The sequence below is a fragment of the Lithobates pipiens genome, unplaced genomic scaffold (assembly GCF_037356315.1).
Source record: "Lithobates pipiens isolate NorthernLeopardFrog02 unplaced genomic scaffold, aLitPip1_a1.2 Scaffold_3, whole genome shotgun sequence".
Taxonomy (NCBI): Eukaryota; Metazoa; Chordata; class Amphibia; order Anura; family Ranidae; genus Lithobates; species Lithobates pipiens.
Window position 1 is genome coordinate 48,099,872 of NW_027507790.1, and position 18,656 is coordinate 48,118,527.

Below are 18,656 nucleotides of genomic sequence, written 5' to 3' on the forward strand. Positions count from 1 at the left end.
CGTCAAGCTGTAGGATATAAATGGTCCCCAAAATCTGGATGTGCGTGTACATAGACATCAGCTGCATTCCAGAGAGAAAAAAAATGCCATGTCGCCCATGTTCTTCTGAGCTCAGTAGTTGCTCTGTAATAGGCTGCTCATCATGCTGAATAACCGTTATTGCCTGGTGACTTCCTGTTTGTAAGACTGCTGGCTGCGATCTCTACCGTAACCTCAGCCAGCGGTCTGATACCACCCCTTGTAGTCCTCTGAAAGCGAGCAGGGAGGAAGCAGACATGTAGTGAGCGGAAGGGGTCTCACAGCCCGCCGCTCTGTGCCGCCCATGGAGGAGGTCTCTCCGCTAGTCGCAGCCCCTCCAATCCGTTCCCGCCGCACCGCCCCCCCCCCCCCCCCGCCTGCCATCTCCGTGCAGAGTGGGGATTATTATCAGAAATCACTTGTATGACAGCGGGGATCTCCCGCCGTGTCAGGTATTGTATATGAGAACACCGATCGCTAATGTCCTGCCTCCTGCCGGTATTCGAACAGTGTGCTGTCAATCACAATATCAGCGGGACATCAGCGATCGGTGTTCTCATATACAATACCTGACACAGCGGAGATCCCCGCTGTGTCATACAAGCGATTTCTGATAATCCCCGACATGCGGCACTGGTGGACACTGACACGTTGCACTGGTTTGCTTTTATATTAAAATGATATAAAATATACATTAATTAATGCTTTGTATTTATAAGGCTGTAACGAGAGAGAGAGACAGAGACAGAGACAGAGACAGAGACAGAGACAGAGACAGAGACAGAGACAGAGACAGAGACAGAGACAGAGACAGAGACAGAGACAGAGACAGAGACAGAGACAGAGAGAGAGAGAGAGAGAGAGAGAGAGAGAGAGAGAGAGAGAGAGAGAGAGAGAGAGAGAGAGAGAGAGAGACTAGAATACTGGACTGTGGAGGTCGGTTCAGCTGCAATAACACCCAAGGTAATCCATCTAGTCCTGTTCGAATGTGTGGAATATTTTTACATTTATTTTTTAGGCAAGCTATACTTTAGTAGTGTAGGCCAGGGGAAAAAACTGATCTAACAGAATTGAACTGTGTGGGGCGGCTATTCCAGCTCAGTCCCACCGCAAGACAAATGCATTGGTGGTGTGCAGGCAGTGAGTGCTGAAAAAAAGTACACCAGGCTGTATTTTTTTTCAGTGCAGAGCAGTTTGAGGAAATCCACTGTCTCGCACTGCTTGGCAGCCAACTGAACTTAATGAAATGTCCCTGTGTGACATTTCATCAAAAAAAAAAAAAGAAGTCAACAGTGCGCATTGCCACTGTAGTGATCTTGTCGGACTGTACTGCATATCAGCTGCTGTGCTGTAATGCAAGGGCTGGTGTGAATTCGCCCTGAATGAAGGCTCCCAGGTACTGAATAACACAACAAAAATTGTATGCTCTGTACTTGTACTTTTCCAGCAGATGTAATCCACACACTAACAGTGCTCATGATGCATGTAGAAAAGTCGTCCCAACTTCACTGCTGCCAGAATGTACAAGCAACAGTATGGTGTTTCATTTTGACTAAAGTGTGTTAATGCATGTTTTGGTTGGTTTCAGGTTATTTAATGCACATTTTTGTCATTTCTTTCATCAAGAATTCTAAAAATGATATAGAAAAATATAGTAAAGGCTCAATCTGATCTTAGTCCGTTCGTGTGCGGCCAAGTCCAATCGTTCAGAAAGTCCATCAGAACTCCGCCGACCTAGTCTGCCAGAAAGGCTGGTCGTGTGTATGCGGCGTAAGTTGTCCTCAGAACAAGACATAACAGGAAATGTTTCAATAAGGACACATGTTCTGGGGACAGCTGGAATAGGTGATTTCCTTTAACTTCCTGTTGTGCCTCTGGGACAGAAAGAGGGGGAATTTTCTCATTCATATACAGACAGCAAAAAAAAAAAAAAAGAGCCGCTAAAAACCGGATTTGCAGCGATAGTCTGCCGCTAAATGGGCAGTTTTACCCCCTGCTAGCGGCCAAGAGGCGCTTTGTTGCCGGTATAGCCACGGTGCCCCATTGATTTCAATGGACAGAAGGAGCGGTGTATACACCGATCCAAAGATGCTGCTAGCAGGACTTTTTCTTTACCGTCCTGCCAGCGCACCGCTCCAGTGTGAAAGCCCTCGAGGCTTTAACATTGGAGACAAAGCAGCGGCTGTTTCAGGGTGCTTTGCAGGAGCCATTTTTCATGCTGTAGAACCTGCAAAGCGCCCCAGTGTGAAAGGGGTCCAAAACAAAAAAATCTTTTGGCTATACATACACTTTACAGCTGATCTCCAGATTTACTGTCACTTTAGTTTGTTTGGACCAGCTTGGCCTGCCTACCTGCTTCCTAAGAAGCTTTGTATTCTTTTATGGAATATAAAGTTATCTATGGATGGCTGAACTCTGCTCAGCCTATTTTGTTCACAAGGCTGTACACTGTAAACACTGTAAGTAGCGGAGGCTGCATACAATTTATACAGCATGTCCAGCAGGCACACTTGTTAGTGTAGGCCGGGCCTGGAACAGTGACAGTAAAGCTGGAGATCAGCTTTAAAGTATTTTTTATGCTGACTGTTGGCCAAGTAGAAGGAACTTCAGATATGCTCCATAAACACACTTGAATACATCATATGCTATATTTTACCCAGTTCCTACATCATGTTTCTGTAACAGGTTTTCTCATATCTTACTTGGTAACACATGAACATGCTGATGGCCATCCATATGCTGAGGATTCTGTCCTGTCAACTCCCGAAACAGTCTGACTTGAGCACACAGCTCCTGGCGAACCTGCCAAGTAAAACATGAGGAAATTAATCTCTATTGTTATAGGACGCTTCATCTCATCCAAAACTGTAATTCATGGCTTAATCAATTAAAGTAGAAGTATAGGCAAAACTTTTTCTTTATTTTAAATAGCGTAAGGGAGGGATATACAGTGAGGCAAAAAAGTATTTAGTCAGCCACCAATTGTGCAAGTTCTCCCACTTAAAAAAAAAAAAAAAAAAAAAAAAAAAACGAGAGGCCTGTAATTGTCAACTATGACCTCAACTATGAGAGACAAAATGTGGACACAAACCCAGACAAATCACATGGTCTGATTTTTGAAAGAATTTATTTGCAAATTATGGTGGAAAATAAGTATTTGGCCACCTACAAACAAGCAAGATGTCTGGCTATCAGAGACTTGTATCTTCTTCTTTAAGAGGCTCCTCTGTCCTCCACTCATTACCTGTATTAAATGGCACCTGCTTGAACTTGTTATCAGTATAAAAGACACCTGTCCACAACCTCAAACAGTCACACTCCAAACGCCACTATGGTGAAGACCAAAGAGCTGTCGAAGGACACCAGAAACAAAATTGTAGACCTGCACCAGGCTGGAAAGACTGAATCTGCAATAGGCAAGCAGCTTGGTGTGAAGAAATCAACTGTGGGAGCAATAATTAGAAAATGGAAGACATACAAGACCACTGATAATCTCCCTTGATCTGGGGCTCCACACAAAATCTCACCCAGTGGGGTCAAAATGATCACAAGAATGTGAGCAAAAATCCCAGAACCCCACGGGGGGGACCTAGTGAATGACCTGAAGAGAGCTGGGACCAACGTAACAAAGGCTACCATCGGTAACACACAACGCTGCCAGGGACTCAGATCCTGCAGTGCCAGACGTGTCCCCCTGCTTAAGCCAGTACATGTCCGGGCCCTTCTGAGGTTTGCTAGAGAGCATTTGGATGATCCGGAAGAGGATTGGGAGACTGTCATATGGTCAGATGAAACTAAAGTAGAACTGCTTGGTAGAAACAACTCGTCGTGTCTGGAGGAGAGAGAATGCCGAATTCCAACCAAAGAACACCATACCTACTGTGAAGCATGGGGGTGGCAACATCATGCTTTGGGGGTTTCCCTGCAAAGGGAACAGGACGACTGATCCGTGCACATGAAAGAATGAATGGGGGAGGGTCTTTGGTATTTAAAAAGGGGGATTTTTTTTTTGGGAGGGGGGAAAGGAGGAGGTAATGGACTATAAATAGAAAACAGCAGCCAGAATATCGAGAGGTAGTTGAAGTGTCTCGGCAGGGTCTGGGGGAAGCGCCCCCCTTCTGACGCAGCACGGAGTAACAACAGGAAGGATAGAATTAAGAGAGGAAGTTTACTCTTCTTATTTTTCTGTCTTCATCGCCTTTTTGTTTTGTTTTGTTTACCCGGGTTCATTTGTGTATCCATCTTCATTGGATAGTATATCGGAAACATACAGGAGTAGATGGAATGGAATGTAAACAAGGTATTTTTTTTTTTTAAGTCTGGCTGTATGTACAGAAATGAAATGTTATATACAGAAGGATTGTTAATTTTTCTCCTGTTATAAAAAGAAAAAATAAATAAAATAAAATAAAAAGAAGAATGAATGGGGCCATGGATTGAGTGCAAACCTCCCATCAGCAAGGGCATTGAAGATGAAAACGTGGCTAGGTCTTTCAGCATGACAATGATCCCAAACACACCGTCCGGGCAATGAATGAGTGGCTTCGTAAGAAGCATTTCAAGGTCCTGGAGTAGCCTAGCCAGTCTCCAGATCTCAACCCCATAGAAAACCGTTGGAGGGAGTTGAAAGTCTGTGTTGCCCAGCGACAGCCCCAAAACATCACTGCTCTAGAGGAGATCTGCATGGAGGAATGGGCCAACATACCAGCAACAGTGTTTGACAACCTTGTGAAGACTGAGAAAACGTTTTACCTCTGTCCTTGCCAACAAAGGATATATATAACAAAGTATTGAGATGAACCTTTTGATATTGACAAAATACTTATTTTCCACCATAATTTTCAAATAAATTCTTTCCAAATCGGACAATGTGATTGTCTGGATTTGTTTCTACATTATGTCTCTCATAGTTGAGGTATACCTATGATGACAATTACAGGGGGAGGGAGCGAATACCTGTCTTTGAGTATCAGGTATCCTGTTCCCACTTCCGGGAGCCAAGGCCGTGGTGAATTACGTCACAGCTCCGCTCCCTTCTCCTCCCCCTGCCGCCGCAGGGCCAGTAGGACAGCGCAGAGGTGCCTCGCGCATGCACAGTAGGGACCCGGCGTGAAGCCATAGTACTACACTGCCGGGTTCCCTTACCTGCAATGGCAGCGGCAGCACCCGACAGATGATGGAAACATCAGCTGCGGTGATGACATCACTGGACTCCAGGACAGGCAAGTGTCCCAGATGGCGACCGGGCCAGACGTATAAGCACAGAGCTCTGCAGCCACGGAGGGATATAAGGAATATCCTGTATGTACCCGATCCTGCACACAGAGTTAATTGGAACCCCGGCAAAAGGGAGAGACACCAGCTAAGCCCGGTGGAGCGGCAGCCCATGTGACGGAAGCTTCAAACAAGGCGACGCAGACTGCAGTCGGCCCTAGCTCTTACAGAGCAGGCCAATTTTTCAGCCCTGATGCAGGCGATCACCGGCTGGCAGACTGCGCTCACCTCGAAAATCAACTCCCTACAGTTGGAGCTAGGTCTCATCAGGAAGGAGATCGATAAAATCCACCATCGGGTGACCGAGTCCGAGCGCCGCATGGGTTACATGGAGGACTCGGTAAGGGACCATACAGCTACCCTACATTCCGTTCAGGTGCGGCTGAAAAATCTCAAGTCCAGGGCTGAGGATGCCAAAAAGAGAAACTGGCGCAATAACCTTTGGATCCTGGGCTTGCCAGAGGGAGTAGAAGGCTCAGATACACTGGTTTTTAATGAAGGCCTCCTGCGTACCCTCTTCCCTCACGCAGCCCCCCCCCCACTTTGTAGCGGAACGAGCCCACAGAATGCCATCTGCTTGTGGCCCTCCCAGAGCACCCTCATGTATCTTCATGTTACGGCTGATGAATTTCAGAGATCGGGATCTAGTCCTCAGAGAGGCAAAATGGAAAACACCTGCCATGAAGCTGCAAAGCTTATGTTCTTCCCGGACTTCTCGATGGACACCCAGAAGCTACATAAGCCTTTTGATTCGGTCAAGCAGTCCCTTTGCGCCAAAGGAATTAAGTATAGTATGCTGTTCCCTGCTTGCTTGAGGGTGGTTGTTGGAGAAGAAACTCGCTTTTTACCTTGCCTGAAGAAGCTTCTCAGTGGGTCAATACTTAGCCTCACCAGTGACGCCTGATATATTTTTGCTGTTCTGCTGGAGGAAGCCATGTGAGTACTGCCCATTTTATCCTGGCCTGGCTTGCTGCCCTGTTGGAGGGCTCGTTTGCCCCCTTTTTCTGAGCTCCTGACTGTCCTGGATCTGATAATAATTAACTTACCATCAGCCTATGCGGTTATTAATGTTAGCTCTAGTTGCCAATTATTCTGCTAAGCTGACTGCATGTTGGAGGCTTTCTCCTGTTATGCAAATCTACTAGATCAAGACTGGCCCGTCTCTTGGATTTCTGCTACCTAATCTGCACTCCTGGGACTGGGTGCAGCTATGTTACATTCCATAGAGGCATACTCGCTGGATACATTTTTCCCTCTTTTACATTACTGTTCCTTACCCTGTTACTGTACCGTGACATCTCTATTTAAGTTGTGACCCCTGTTTCGGCTGGGCGATGAGGATGATGACAATCCTAAGCATTCTAGCCCGTTTTCTCTTTGTTCATTTTCTTTTGTTTTAACTTAGTTTTGGAAGGAATGTCTCTTATGCGTTTTTTGTCAGGTATTATAGCCATGGATGGAGTTGACCTTCGGCTTCCCCTGGCATCAAGTTTTACTTATGACTCTCCTTAGGGATTCAGATGTAGTAGTCCAGTTATGCTTCATATTCCTCACCACACCATTATGGCCCTGCTAACATTGATCTCATGGAACGTTAGTGGGTTAAACTCTGATCAAAATGGTCTTTGGTCTTTACTTCCTTAAAACCTACAAGCCCCAATATCTGCATCTTGCAAGAAACACACCTAGTGGAGAGTAGAGTGCTTAGCCTGAAAAAGCCATGAGTGGGCCATTACTACCATATCACTTATTCTAAACATGCTAGAGGGGTTAGTATACTCATTCATAAAACCCTGCCCTTTGATCTCCTGGACCTGCAACTGGATCTTGAGGGTAAATTTGTGGCGATACATGCAGTTATTGACAATCTACCCATGGTGCTGGTGGGCCTTTATATCCCTCCACCGGCCACAGTTTCTCTTCTCACCAAGGTTTCTAGCTGCTTAACCTGTTGATGCGGTCATCTTGGCTGGGGATTTCAACATGGTCCCATGCCCCAATGTTGACAAGTTAACCCAGGTTGTGGCTTTTGACTCACTGCTTTCTCGGTGAGCCTCCGCGTTTGGTTTTATTGATGTTCGGAGGAGGAAGCACCCTCAGACCCGTGGGTACACGTGCAACTCTGCCACATATGCGGCTATGTCCCGTATTGATCTAATATATGTCAGCAACCCCATTTTGGATAAGGTGAGGGAGGTGTCGGTCCTTCCGAGCGGCATCTCGGATCATGCCCCTGTTCTTTTACGCTTACAAACTAGGGTGGCCCAACTGACTTAATATGGAGACTCTTGAGGTATTGGGTCTCTGATGAACCGGTGGAACCAATGGTGAACGTGGCTATTTTTTTGTACTGGTCATCTGATCCTTCTCTGGAAATGTCAGCCTCCAGCTGGGAGGGTTTCAAAGCATTAAATCATGGTCAGTACCAGTCAGCTATTGATTCAGATGCTGCAGGCTCAGTATACGATGACTAGAGATGAGAGTCAGAGGACAGATTTATCTGTGGTGTTGAAGGAGGTTCAACTTAGAGTCTCAGCCGCTAAAAACAATTACTTTTCCAGTCCCAGAGAGTGTTTGAGCAGGGCGAGTGGACTAGGAGCCTACTGGCCTGGCTTTCCAGAGCACAGACAGTATCTGCACATGTGGTGAATATTAGGGATAGTACCAGAAGACTGTTAACTGACCCTGGAGAAATGAACTCCTGCTTAGTCTCATACTAAGACTTTGTCTTCCTCCAGAGTCGGGTATACTCCGGCTGAACTACACTCCTTTGTGGAGTCTATTCAGTTCCCAGAACTTTCTGAGGAGGCACGTCTGGGGCTTGATGCTCCCCTCACGCTGAAGGAAATCCAAAGGGCTATGACCTCTATGCAGGCAGGTAAAACCCCTGGTGAAGATGGCATACCAGCTGAATTTTATTTATTTTTTTAAACGCAATTGCCTAGCTGCTAAATTTTGTGGAGGTGCTGCCGAAATCTCTGAAGAACTCCTCACTGCCCTCCTCAAAGTCAGGAGCTGTTTTAGTAGTCATACCCAAATGGGGGAGAATCCCGAACTTTGCTCATCTTACAGACCTATATCTCTGCTAAACGTTGATGCTAAGATCCTCCCTTAGCAGTTCGGCTTAATAAAACGGCTGCTGTGATTGGCCGTTTACAGCGATCTGTGTTTGCCTGTCTCCGGGGGACACGGCAAACACAGAACTTCCCCGAGGTGGTTAATGAATTTATTAAATGTCATTGGTAATGCCCTCGGTGTCTGCGCCTTCCATTTTTTGTCTTTTTTTTTTTTTTGTCTTTTTTTTTTTTACTAGGCAGGGTTGCCCGCTTTCCCCCCACCCTCTTTGCCTTGGCTGCACGGGACCACATGAATCGGGCCCCCCGCTGTCTCAGCAGGTGCAGTATGTGTAGCTGCTGGCTTTTAATTTTTGCAGGAGAGGGAGGGCCTCCTCTTTAAAAAGGCACACGTGTGCTATTTTAACGTGACTTGAAGCAATGCCTGTGTAATCTTGAGGTCTATAGATCTCAAGTCGAATCAAAGTCGGAACAGTAGTGGAGGGAATACTTTGAAGTCACTGTGACTTGAAGATGCACGGATATGAATGGTACTCATTGGAAATCATGGGGTACAATCTGCCATTCGACTTTGCAGTCCTAAGTCACAGGACAAGTCGCACAAGTGTGAAAGGGGCCTAATGTGGACACAGACAGCAATAAAAACTGACAAGCGTTCTCCACTCTATCCAAAAGTAAAAAAAGTTTTGCCTTTTGTTATACTTTAAGTCCTGTAAAGGACTTCACAACTCTGGCAGCTGGAAAACATTAGCCAATGATAGAATCAAACAAACACTCTACTTGCATTAAAGTATGGACAATTTAAAGTTGGTCTGCTAAGCACAGATTGCCTATAAACTAAACTAACCACAATGTAATCCTTTAACCACAGAGACCAGGCCTCTTTTTTAGATGTGGTGTTTACAAGATAAAAACATTTTTTTTTTTGCTAGAAAAATTGCTTAAAACCCCCCAAACACTTTTACCCTTAAAAATCTCTATAGGCGACATTTAAATAAATTCTACCGGTTGCATGTATTGGGTTACAGAGGAGCTCTAGGGCTAGAATCATTGCTCTCGCTCTACTGATCATGGCGATACCTCACGTGTGGTTTGAACACTGTTTTCATATGCGGGCGCTTCTCACGTATGCGTTTGCTTCTGCATGCAAGCTCTGCGGAACAGGGTGCATTTACATTTTTTTTCCCCCTCCTTTTACTTTTTATTTTAACGCTGTTTTAGAAAGAAAAAAAAACTAAAAATCTGTCACTTTTATTCCCATTACAAGGAACGTAAACATTCCTTGTAATAGGAAAAAAGCATGACAGGACCTCTTAAATATGAGTTCTGGGGTCCAAAAGACCTCAGATCTCATATTTACACAAAAATCTGGCTGAAAGTGGCTTGCATGCAATGGGCATCATAAAGGAAGAGATGGTGGCACTAGGATGCATAGGAGGGGTAGGGAATTGGAACCTGTGGCAACATGTGCAGGCAGCCCCTCTGCCCTTCAACTGGTTTATATAGGCAACATCACTTCTATGTTCCCATTTTTTTTCAAAATACATCTGAAGATGGAAAATGTGGTATGATTTATTGTTTTGGTTATTTTAATAAACATATTGGTACACAAAATCCCCATCTGGTTACTTTATCTCATATACCCACCTCTTCCATGTTGAGAAGACCTTGCGCTAGTGCTTTTCGGATGCCCATCTTACCACGAAAGACCCCCTGTGCACTGATAAGGGTGGAGTTGTGCTGAAGATCTCCACATACTGGGATTCCTTCTGAGAGATTTGCATGCAGGCCAATTGGTATATTATATCTGTGGCAGAAAATGCAAAAAAAAGTTTAGTTTAGGACATCATGGGGTGGATTTACTAAAACTGGAGTGTGCAAAATATGGTGCAGCTGTGCATGGTAGCCAATCAGCTTCTAACTTCAGCTTGTTCAGTTAAAGTAGAACTATGGGCAAAAAAACTCTCCCCCTCCCCCCCCCCCCCCCATTTTGGATAGAGCAAGGGAGGGTTATTTTTTTTTTTTTCGCCATCTCTGACCCATTGCAAAGGTTTCCTTCACTTCCTGTCCCTTAACCAAAACAGGAAGAGAGAGGAAATCTCTGCAAGTTAAAAAGGAATTTCTTGGGGATCCCCAGGTCACCAGAATTAGTGTCCCCATTGGATGATTTCCCATCTTTTAGTTTTCTGGGGACAACCCAAAATTCGAGGTCATCTTTTACTTTCACCTTTAATGAGAATGGAGAGTCTCCCTAACAGGGGCACAGACAGCTATAAATATTCATAGGGGCTCTAATCCCTCTCCACTTTTTTTTTTTGGAAAAAGATTTTGCCTTTAGTTATACCTTAAGCTTTGACAAAAAACAACACCCACACACACAACACACAGGAAGCTGATCCGTTTCTATGCAGAGCCGCACCAGATTTTGCAATCTCTAGTATTAGTAACTCAATCTCAATCGCTTTGTGTAATCTTGCATCCTACAATAAAAGACCTTTGTCCACTTATTTGTATTACGCAATTGAACTCGTACTATAAAAAGTACTTGGAATTAAAGTTTGGCTTGTGTCACACAGATCTGTGGGTCAAAAGGTGAATTATCAAGTTTATTTATCTCTTTCACACACACCCAGCAGAGAAGCTGCCCAGCCCCTGCCCCAGCCCCCCCCCCCCCAGCCACAAAGGCAGTCTGACCCCAACGCCTTCCACCCTAAGGATAGAGGAGCAGCTCAGACAGTTTCATATGCCCAAGCAGCCAGCACCCCGATCCCATGCAGTGGGACAGGTAAACTGGCACCGCTCCACCCCACAACACCATGGGTGGAATGACCAGCGTGACCCGCAGCTGCAAACCTGGTTGCCAGCCATATCTTACCCACCGCAAGAACCCCCCACCTCACCTCTGCCACAAAGGACCTGCTTCCAGACCCCGGGATGTTATATGCAGGATCCATGCCTTTCACCTGAAAGAGGATATCATGCGAAAGGCCCGCATGGCCAGGAAGGTGGTCTTCCACAACACCCAGATTCAGCTCTATCCAGACCTCTCCTGGATCACCCTACAGAAACAGACTCCTCCAGCCTTTACTCCAATCGCTACAGGAAAAAGACAATCTTCCGATAGGGTTTTCCCTTCAGCCTCACAGCCCGCCGGCAAGGCAAAACGGCGGTGATGCGCTGCCCCGAGGACTTGGACAATTTCTGTGATGCCATGGAGATTCCTGTTCTCCTGCCTTCCAGAATTGGATTTAGTGGCCACGACACCACCACTCCCATCAGTCTGGCAGAGGGTCCCCCTGACCAAACGCTCTAGGGACCAGGACTCTCCCTGTGGATCTGCCAAGCCCAAGCATGGCGGACGGCCATAGGCACCTTCTTCTCTAATAGCCACGGTTATTGCTAGTCCACTCATGTCCTTAACCCCCCCCCCCCCCCCCGACCCACCCACCAGCACTATTTATAATCTCCCCTATGCCTCCTGCCCATACTTAGTTTTGTTTGTCGTTGTTATCACTGGAGACTTTAACGTGGTAGCTCCCCCGGTCATTGGCCCCCTATAGGATTACCCTACTCAAGATCCCTAGTTGTTTTACTGTAGTGTCTATTTGTTGATTGCTGTGGTTCTCCATGTCCCCCCGGTCTGGGCCCTCCTTTTGGGCTCCGGTAGGGAGGACCTACTGGAACTTAATGAGCCCCGGGCAGTATGAACTGCTTGGGGTGCTGTTATATTGCTTGTTTTTGAATGGTATGCATTTTACCTATATGCTTCTCTTTTTTCTTTGTTTCTGTCCCCCCCCCCCCCCATCCCTCTCTCCCCCCCCATCCCTCTCTCCCCCCCCATCCCTCTCTCCCCACTTCCCTGGCTCTCCACTCGCTCCTGGCTGACTCCCGGTGCCACCGCGGGAATGGGCATGCTCCTCTTTGGGATGACGAAACATCCTCGCAGCTGGATCAGATGAGTATCTTTATGTTTACCCAAGTCCATGACCATGGCTAAGATTATGACACTGAATGTCCATGGCCTAAACTCACATTAAAAGGGAACTCAGTCATTCTGGGGCAGACATTGTCCTGCTTAAGGAAATGTATTTTAATAAAGGAGACTCCTTCACGTTTGCTTCTAGACAGTACCCTCAGGTTTACCAGGCATTCAACCCTCGTAAGCGGGCATTCTCTTTAAGAAGGGCTCCCCCTTTACGTGCTCCGAGTCATTTGTAGATCCGCGGGGACACTACATTATTCTACGAGGTCAATGGCATATGCAAGCGGTCACATTCTGTACTTTATATGCCCCAAACACTTGCCAAATCAACTTTCTGACCAAAGTCTTTGCGCGACTGTTCAGACCGTCTAACGAATTATCTGATAGTTGGCGGAGACTTTAACCTGTCTCACTCAGTGGTGCTGGACCGGCATGTACTCAATTCAACGGCCCCACAAACCAGAGCCGCTAGGGACTCAAAATTATTTCACCATATTACCAGACACTATGCATCCTGGGGACAGACAGTACATGTTCTTCTCTGCCCCTCACCACATCCACTCCCGCAATGACTATTTTTTCATCAACAATGCTGCCCTCCGCGCTACCAGGGACGCCGGGATCCTACTGATATCCTGGTCTGACTATGCGCCTGTGGTTATGACACTGGACTCAGGCACCCGCAAACCATGTAATTGGCAGCTGAACAATTTGCTCCTCCAACACGGCCCCTCCAAAACGGAGTTAGAATCCACGCTACAACACTACTCTGAAAATGATACCCCGACATCTCACCTTCCACTTTATGGGAGGCCCACAAAGCGGTTCTCAGAGGGTGCTGTATAGCGATTTCTTCAGCTATGAAAGGGGACGTGAAAGCCGCCAAACTGCCAAGGCTGAAAGGGACCTCAGGGCCCTAGAGCTTCAACTACAATCCTCTGTCCCTTTCCCTTCTAAAGAAAATAGTATGCTTATGAACAACATGGGCCAGGTGGAGAAAGCACTCCTCAGACTAAAACAAATCTACTATGACAAAAGGAAATAAAGCTCACTCTGTTGGCACGCAAATTGTCGGAACGCGCCCATACAACTAACCCCCACCAAATAAAAAAGACAGAACGGGCACCCTCCTCTCTCACCCCCATGATATAGCGCACGCCTTTGAGGAATTCTACACAGCCCTATATAATGACCCTGAGATCCCGCATGACCCCCTCCCCCCTGACCTGAACGACCGCTTACATCAATATTTGGAATGGAGTGACATTCCTAAACTTCAGGCCTCGGACCTTCTTTCCGTTAACGCTCCTATCACATCAGAAGAGCTAACAGCCACCATCAAGACCTGCCCACACGTAAAATCAGTCATTCCTCCCTATTCTCCTACCACATATGTGCAAACTATTTAATGCCTTTCTTAAGCTAACCCCGATTCCCTCAGACATGCAAAGATCTTTCCTTACGCTGATCCCCAAACCTGACAAAGATCCTGCTCTCTGTGCTAGTTACAGACCGATTGCACCCCTAAACTCTGACCTAAAAATTTTCACCAAGCTCCTTTCAATGAGTCTAAACCTGATATTACCCTCCTTGATACACAAAGACCAGGTGGGCTTTGTTCCCCTGCGTCAAGCGGGGGACAAAACAAGACAAAATTATTGACCTAGCGGATGTGGCAAACAGAGAGACTAGAAACCCTTGCCCTCGGGCTGGACGCAGAAAAGGCGTTTGATCACCTAGGCTGGCCTTTCCAGTTTGCCACACTGAAACACATGGGGTTCCGGGGTCCCTTCCTATAAGCCACCCGGCACCTATATACTAACCCCACCTCTCAGGTGAACACCCCCTTTGCCCTGTCACCCACTTTCTCAATAGCGAATGTAATGCGTCAGAGATGCCCGCTCTCACCACTACTGTTTGCGCTGTGTGTCGAGCCCCTGGCGGCGTCCATTCGTAGAAACCCAAATATTCATGGAGTTCCAGTGCGGGGAAGGGAGTTTAAATCAGCACTTTTTGCTGACAACATCATACTCACCCTGACCCAACCCAGAACCTCACTCCCCAATCTACACACAGAGCTCGATCTCTACAAATCCCTCTTACAAAATAAACGCGACCAAATCAGAAGCCCTCCCCATTAACATCCCAGCTGCAGAGGTACAACACCTGCAGCAGTGTTTCCCTTACCACTGGAAGACGACAGCCCTAAAATACTTGGGGGTCCAGATCACCCCGACCTACACCACCCTATTCCGAGCCAACTTTCCTCCTCTGTTCCAGTCCATAGGGGACCTCCTGCAGAAATGGAAGGTTCACCACATCTCCCTATTGGGGAGGGTGGCCTCTATTAAGATGACCATCCTCCCCAAACTCCTTTATCTCTTCCAAACATTACTCATTCCAATTCCATATGCAGACCTGCGTAAACTCCAGGCGGCCTTAATACACTTTATCTGGAACTATAAAAGACACAGAATACCCCACTCAGTCTTGGCAGCGTCCCACTCTGACGGCGGACTAGCGTTTCCCGATCTAATGAAATACTATTAAGCTGCCCAGCTGCACGCCTTGACCTCCTGGTTTCCCCAACGATCATACAATAGATGGACAGAAATCGAAAATATATGGCTAGCACCCAAACAGCCTGTTCTGGAACGCAAACGTGGAGGTGAACTAGGCCCAGCTTTTGGGTCCCATGCTTCATCTTAAGTCACTCTGGCGCAAATTATTCCAAACCCACGCTCTAAGCTCAGAGAGATCCCTTTTAACCTCTTTTCTCTACAAACCCAGGATGCCTGCAGGTCTAACCCACCAGATGTCTTGACCCTGGGTGTCACAAACCCTTTTCCACTTTGGCCATTTAGTACATCTTTGCACGCGCATGATGCTCTCCTTCACTGAACTCCAAAAAAAACCAGCGTTAGAATTACCGGTAACTCTGTTTCTAGGAGTCGTCCAGGACAGCACTAGAGAGATAAGGCTCCCCTCCGGAGGCAGGAAACACATCATCAGACCTTTAAAGGGTGACACCAGTCCCTTCTCCCTCAGTCTTTAACCGAGAACTTCCCCGGAACAGCTTCTGAAACAACACAAACACTCGTCCTACATTATAACAGCATATAGGGAGGGAATTCCTGCTGTCCTGGACGACTCCTAGAAACAGAGTTACCGGTAAGTCTAACTCTGGTTTACTCTAGTCGTCTGTCCAGGACAGCACTAGAGAGGATCAACGAGAACTTACCAGATTTGGGGGGGGGGGTAACACTACCGCTTGGAGGACTTTTCTCCCAAACACTTGGTCTTGCGCTGGGATAAGGTCCAATCTATAATGCTTCGTGAAAGTCGAGTAGTTTGACCATGTTGCTGCTCGACAGATTTGTTCTGGTGTCGCTCCAGCTCGTTCTGCCCATGAGGCCGATATTGCCCGTGTGGAGTGAGCCATGGGGGGAGGACATTCCATTTTCATAAATTTGTAAGCTTCCACAATAGCCTGTTTAATCCATCTCGCAATTGTGTTTTTTGAAGCTTGGGACCCCAATTTTTTACCCGCATGTAAAACAAATAGAGCATTTGATTTCCTAATGCTTTGCGACATCTCCAGATACTGTAAGACACAGGCTCTCACATCCAGTTGGTGGAATTCTACTTCCCTTGGATTGGTGGGGGGCCCACAGAATGAAGGCAAAATAATTTCCTGGGATCTACGGAATTTTGTCACCACCTTGGGTAAAAATCCCAGGTCTGTGCATAATACCAGCCTGTCTTCAAAAATGGCTCTTTTATAGAAAGTGCCTGAAGCTCGCTAATATGTCTAGCTGTAGATATAGCCACTAGAAACACTGTTTTAAGTGTGATCCATTTTAAAAGGAGGGCTCTACCTCCTGTGACCATTTTACCCATCCCTGTAATACAACTGACAGGTCCCATTTGGGTAAAATTTTAAAACGGAACCGGTTTAATTCTGGCTAACCTCTTGAAGAACCTGCTAACTAGCGGGTCTAATGCCAGGGGTTGCTCTAGAAACACAGACAGGGCCGTAATTTGTACCTTCAAAGTACTAATGGCCAGTCCTTTATCCGCCCCGTCTTGCAAAAACTCTAAGCCCCTGTACACACGGTCGGAGATTTCGACAACCAAATCCATCTGATTTTGTCCGTCGGATCTTGTCCGAAACTGTTGCATACACATGGTCGGACTAAGTTGTCGAAAAATCCGATCATTCAGAACACATTCGTTACGATGGGACTACGTTCAGGCTAGTAGCCAATAGCTTTGATGTAGGAATTTGATCTGAACATGCGTGGCACTTGGTCCGATCAAAATTCTCTACACATGATCGGAGTATGTCCGATCGAACCAGTTGGTCGGAAAATATTTCCAACAAGTTGGAAAATTGGGTCCGACTGATATTCCGACGGAATCAGTCCGATGCATACGACACACAGTCGGATTATCCGACAACACGGTCCGATAGGACACATTTCCGACGGATTCTCCGACCGTGTGTACAAGGGCTAAGACTGCCAGGATACTTACAGACACTTTAGCGTCTAACCATGAACAAATTTTTTCCCCAAAACGTAAACATAAATAGCTTGGGTTACCTTCTTCCTACTGGAAAGAAGCGTATTTATCACTCTGTCTGAGAGCCCCCTAGATTTCAAGTGGCTCTCCTCAGACACCCACCAGGCCGATAATTTCAGGGTCTGCATTTCTGGCAACAGAACTGGACCCTGGGACAGGAAATTCTCCCTCTCGGGCAGCATGAGGGGAGGCTCCTCCAACAGGCCCAGCAGCATTGAGAACCATGGTCTCTTTGGCCAATATGGAACCACAAATATCATTGTGGTCCGTTCCTGAAGAAATTTTCTCAGGACTAGAGGAGTCAGCTTGAATGGGGGGGAAAGGCGTAGAAAGTACAAAACGCCCAACTTTGTGCCAAAGCATCTATCCCTTTGGCCCCTGCTTCCCTCTCTAGAGAGAAGTATACTGGAACTTGGGTGTTTGTTCCGCTGGCGAACAGATCCACCTCTGGAAGACCCCACTTCTGCACTATCAGCTGAAAGATTTCCCTGTTCAAGGACCATTTTGATTCGCACACTTGGTGTCGACTCTGAAAATCCGACCAGATGGTTGTCCACCCCTTTCAGATGGACTGCCGAGATCGACCCCAAGTTTCTCTCGGCCCAATACAAGATCGTACTTGTTAATCTGAGGTTACCTCGTTCCTCCTTGTTTGTTTAGATACAAGACTGCTACCACGCTGTCCGAGAGGACCTGTACGTGGTGGTCCTTCAACTCTCTAGCAAATGCTCTCAATTCTTCCCAGATCGCCTGAAACTCCCTCCAATTGGCCGACCTTTTGCGATTTTGCTTGAACCCCCCCCCCCCCCCCCCCCAACATCCTTGGGCTATTCTTGACCCCAAATGGGCCCCCCAGCCCCAAGCACTGGCATCCGCAGTGATGCGGACAGACACTGGAGGAGACCACCAAAGGCCTTGTACTAGGTTCACCTCTTTTCTCCACCACCATAGAGACCTTCAGGTCTTTGAAGATAGGTGGATAATCGAGTCTAGGGACTCTTGCATTCCATCCCAACTGCTCAGGATGTTGGCCTGCAGGCACCTGAAATGGGCCCTTGCCCAAGGAACCACAGGAATGGTTGCCACTAACAGACCCAGTCCCCATATGTGGAGAGAAATTGCCCGATTGTTTTGCAGAAACATTGCAGTCTCCCTCACCCTTTATGCTTTCTCCTCTGTGAGGAAGATTTTTTTGTGCCACCGAGTCTACCAGGAAGCCCAGATACTGTATGGCTTGTGTCGGTATCAGGTGCGATTTTTCTTAGTTTATTAACCACCCTAGTCTTTTTAGGCAGGATATGGCTACCCTCAGGTCTCCCTGAAGTTGGAGTTTTGAGGGGGCGAAGAATAAAAGGTCGTTAAAGTACGGTGTGACCGCGATTCCCTTCAGCCTCAGGGGAGCCAATGCTTCCGCCAGGACTTTTGTAAATATCCTGGGGAGGATGATAGGCCGAAAGGCAGGGCCCTGAACTGGAAGTGTCAGGTCTGCCTTCCCCAATGAATCGCTATTCTCAAATATTTTTGAGAGACCTTAAAATTCAAAATCAACCGGAATTTGCCCGATGGTTTTCTCACTACAAACACATGGGAGTAGAAACCGTGGTTTACTTCCTGTATTGGCACTGGAACTAGAACCCTCTGGTCTACCAAGTTGCCAATTAGCGACAGCAAGGCCTTTGCCTTCTGAGGATTTTTACGAGGTTTGGTCACACACATCCTCGCAG

The 18,656-nt window shown here is 46.9% G+C and overlaps 1 protein-coding gene across 5 annotated transcripts in view; it reads right to left on the reverse strand.

Moving 5' to 3' along the window:
• Positions 1 to 18,656, reverse strand: part of YDJC (YdjC chitooligosaccharide deacetylase homolog) — a 41,705-nt gene that overhangs the window by 13,656 nt on the left and 9,393 nt on the right. For all 5 annotated transcript variants that reach the window (XR_013263860.1, XM_077461628.1, XM_077461630.1 and 2 more), the window contains exons 3-4: positions 10,014 to 10,173; positions 2,721 to 2,820 (exon numbers count right to left, since the gene is read on the reverse strand). Coding sequence is in view for 4 of the 5 variants with exons in the window: in XM_077461628.1 (XP_077317754.1) it covers positions 2,721 to 2,820; positions 10,014 to 10,173 (260 nt within the window). In the remaining variant the exon portion in view is untranslated. The remainder of the gene's footprint in view (positions 1 to 2,720; positions 2,821 to 10,013; positions 10,174 to 18,656) is intronic.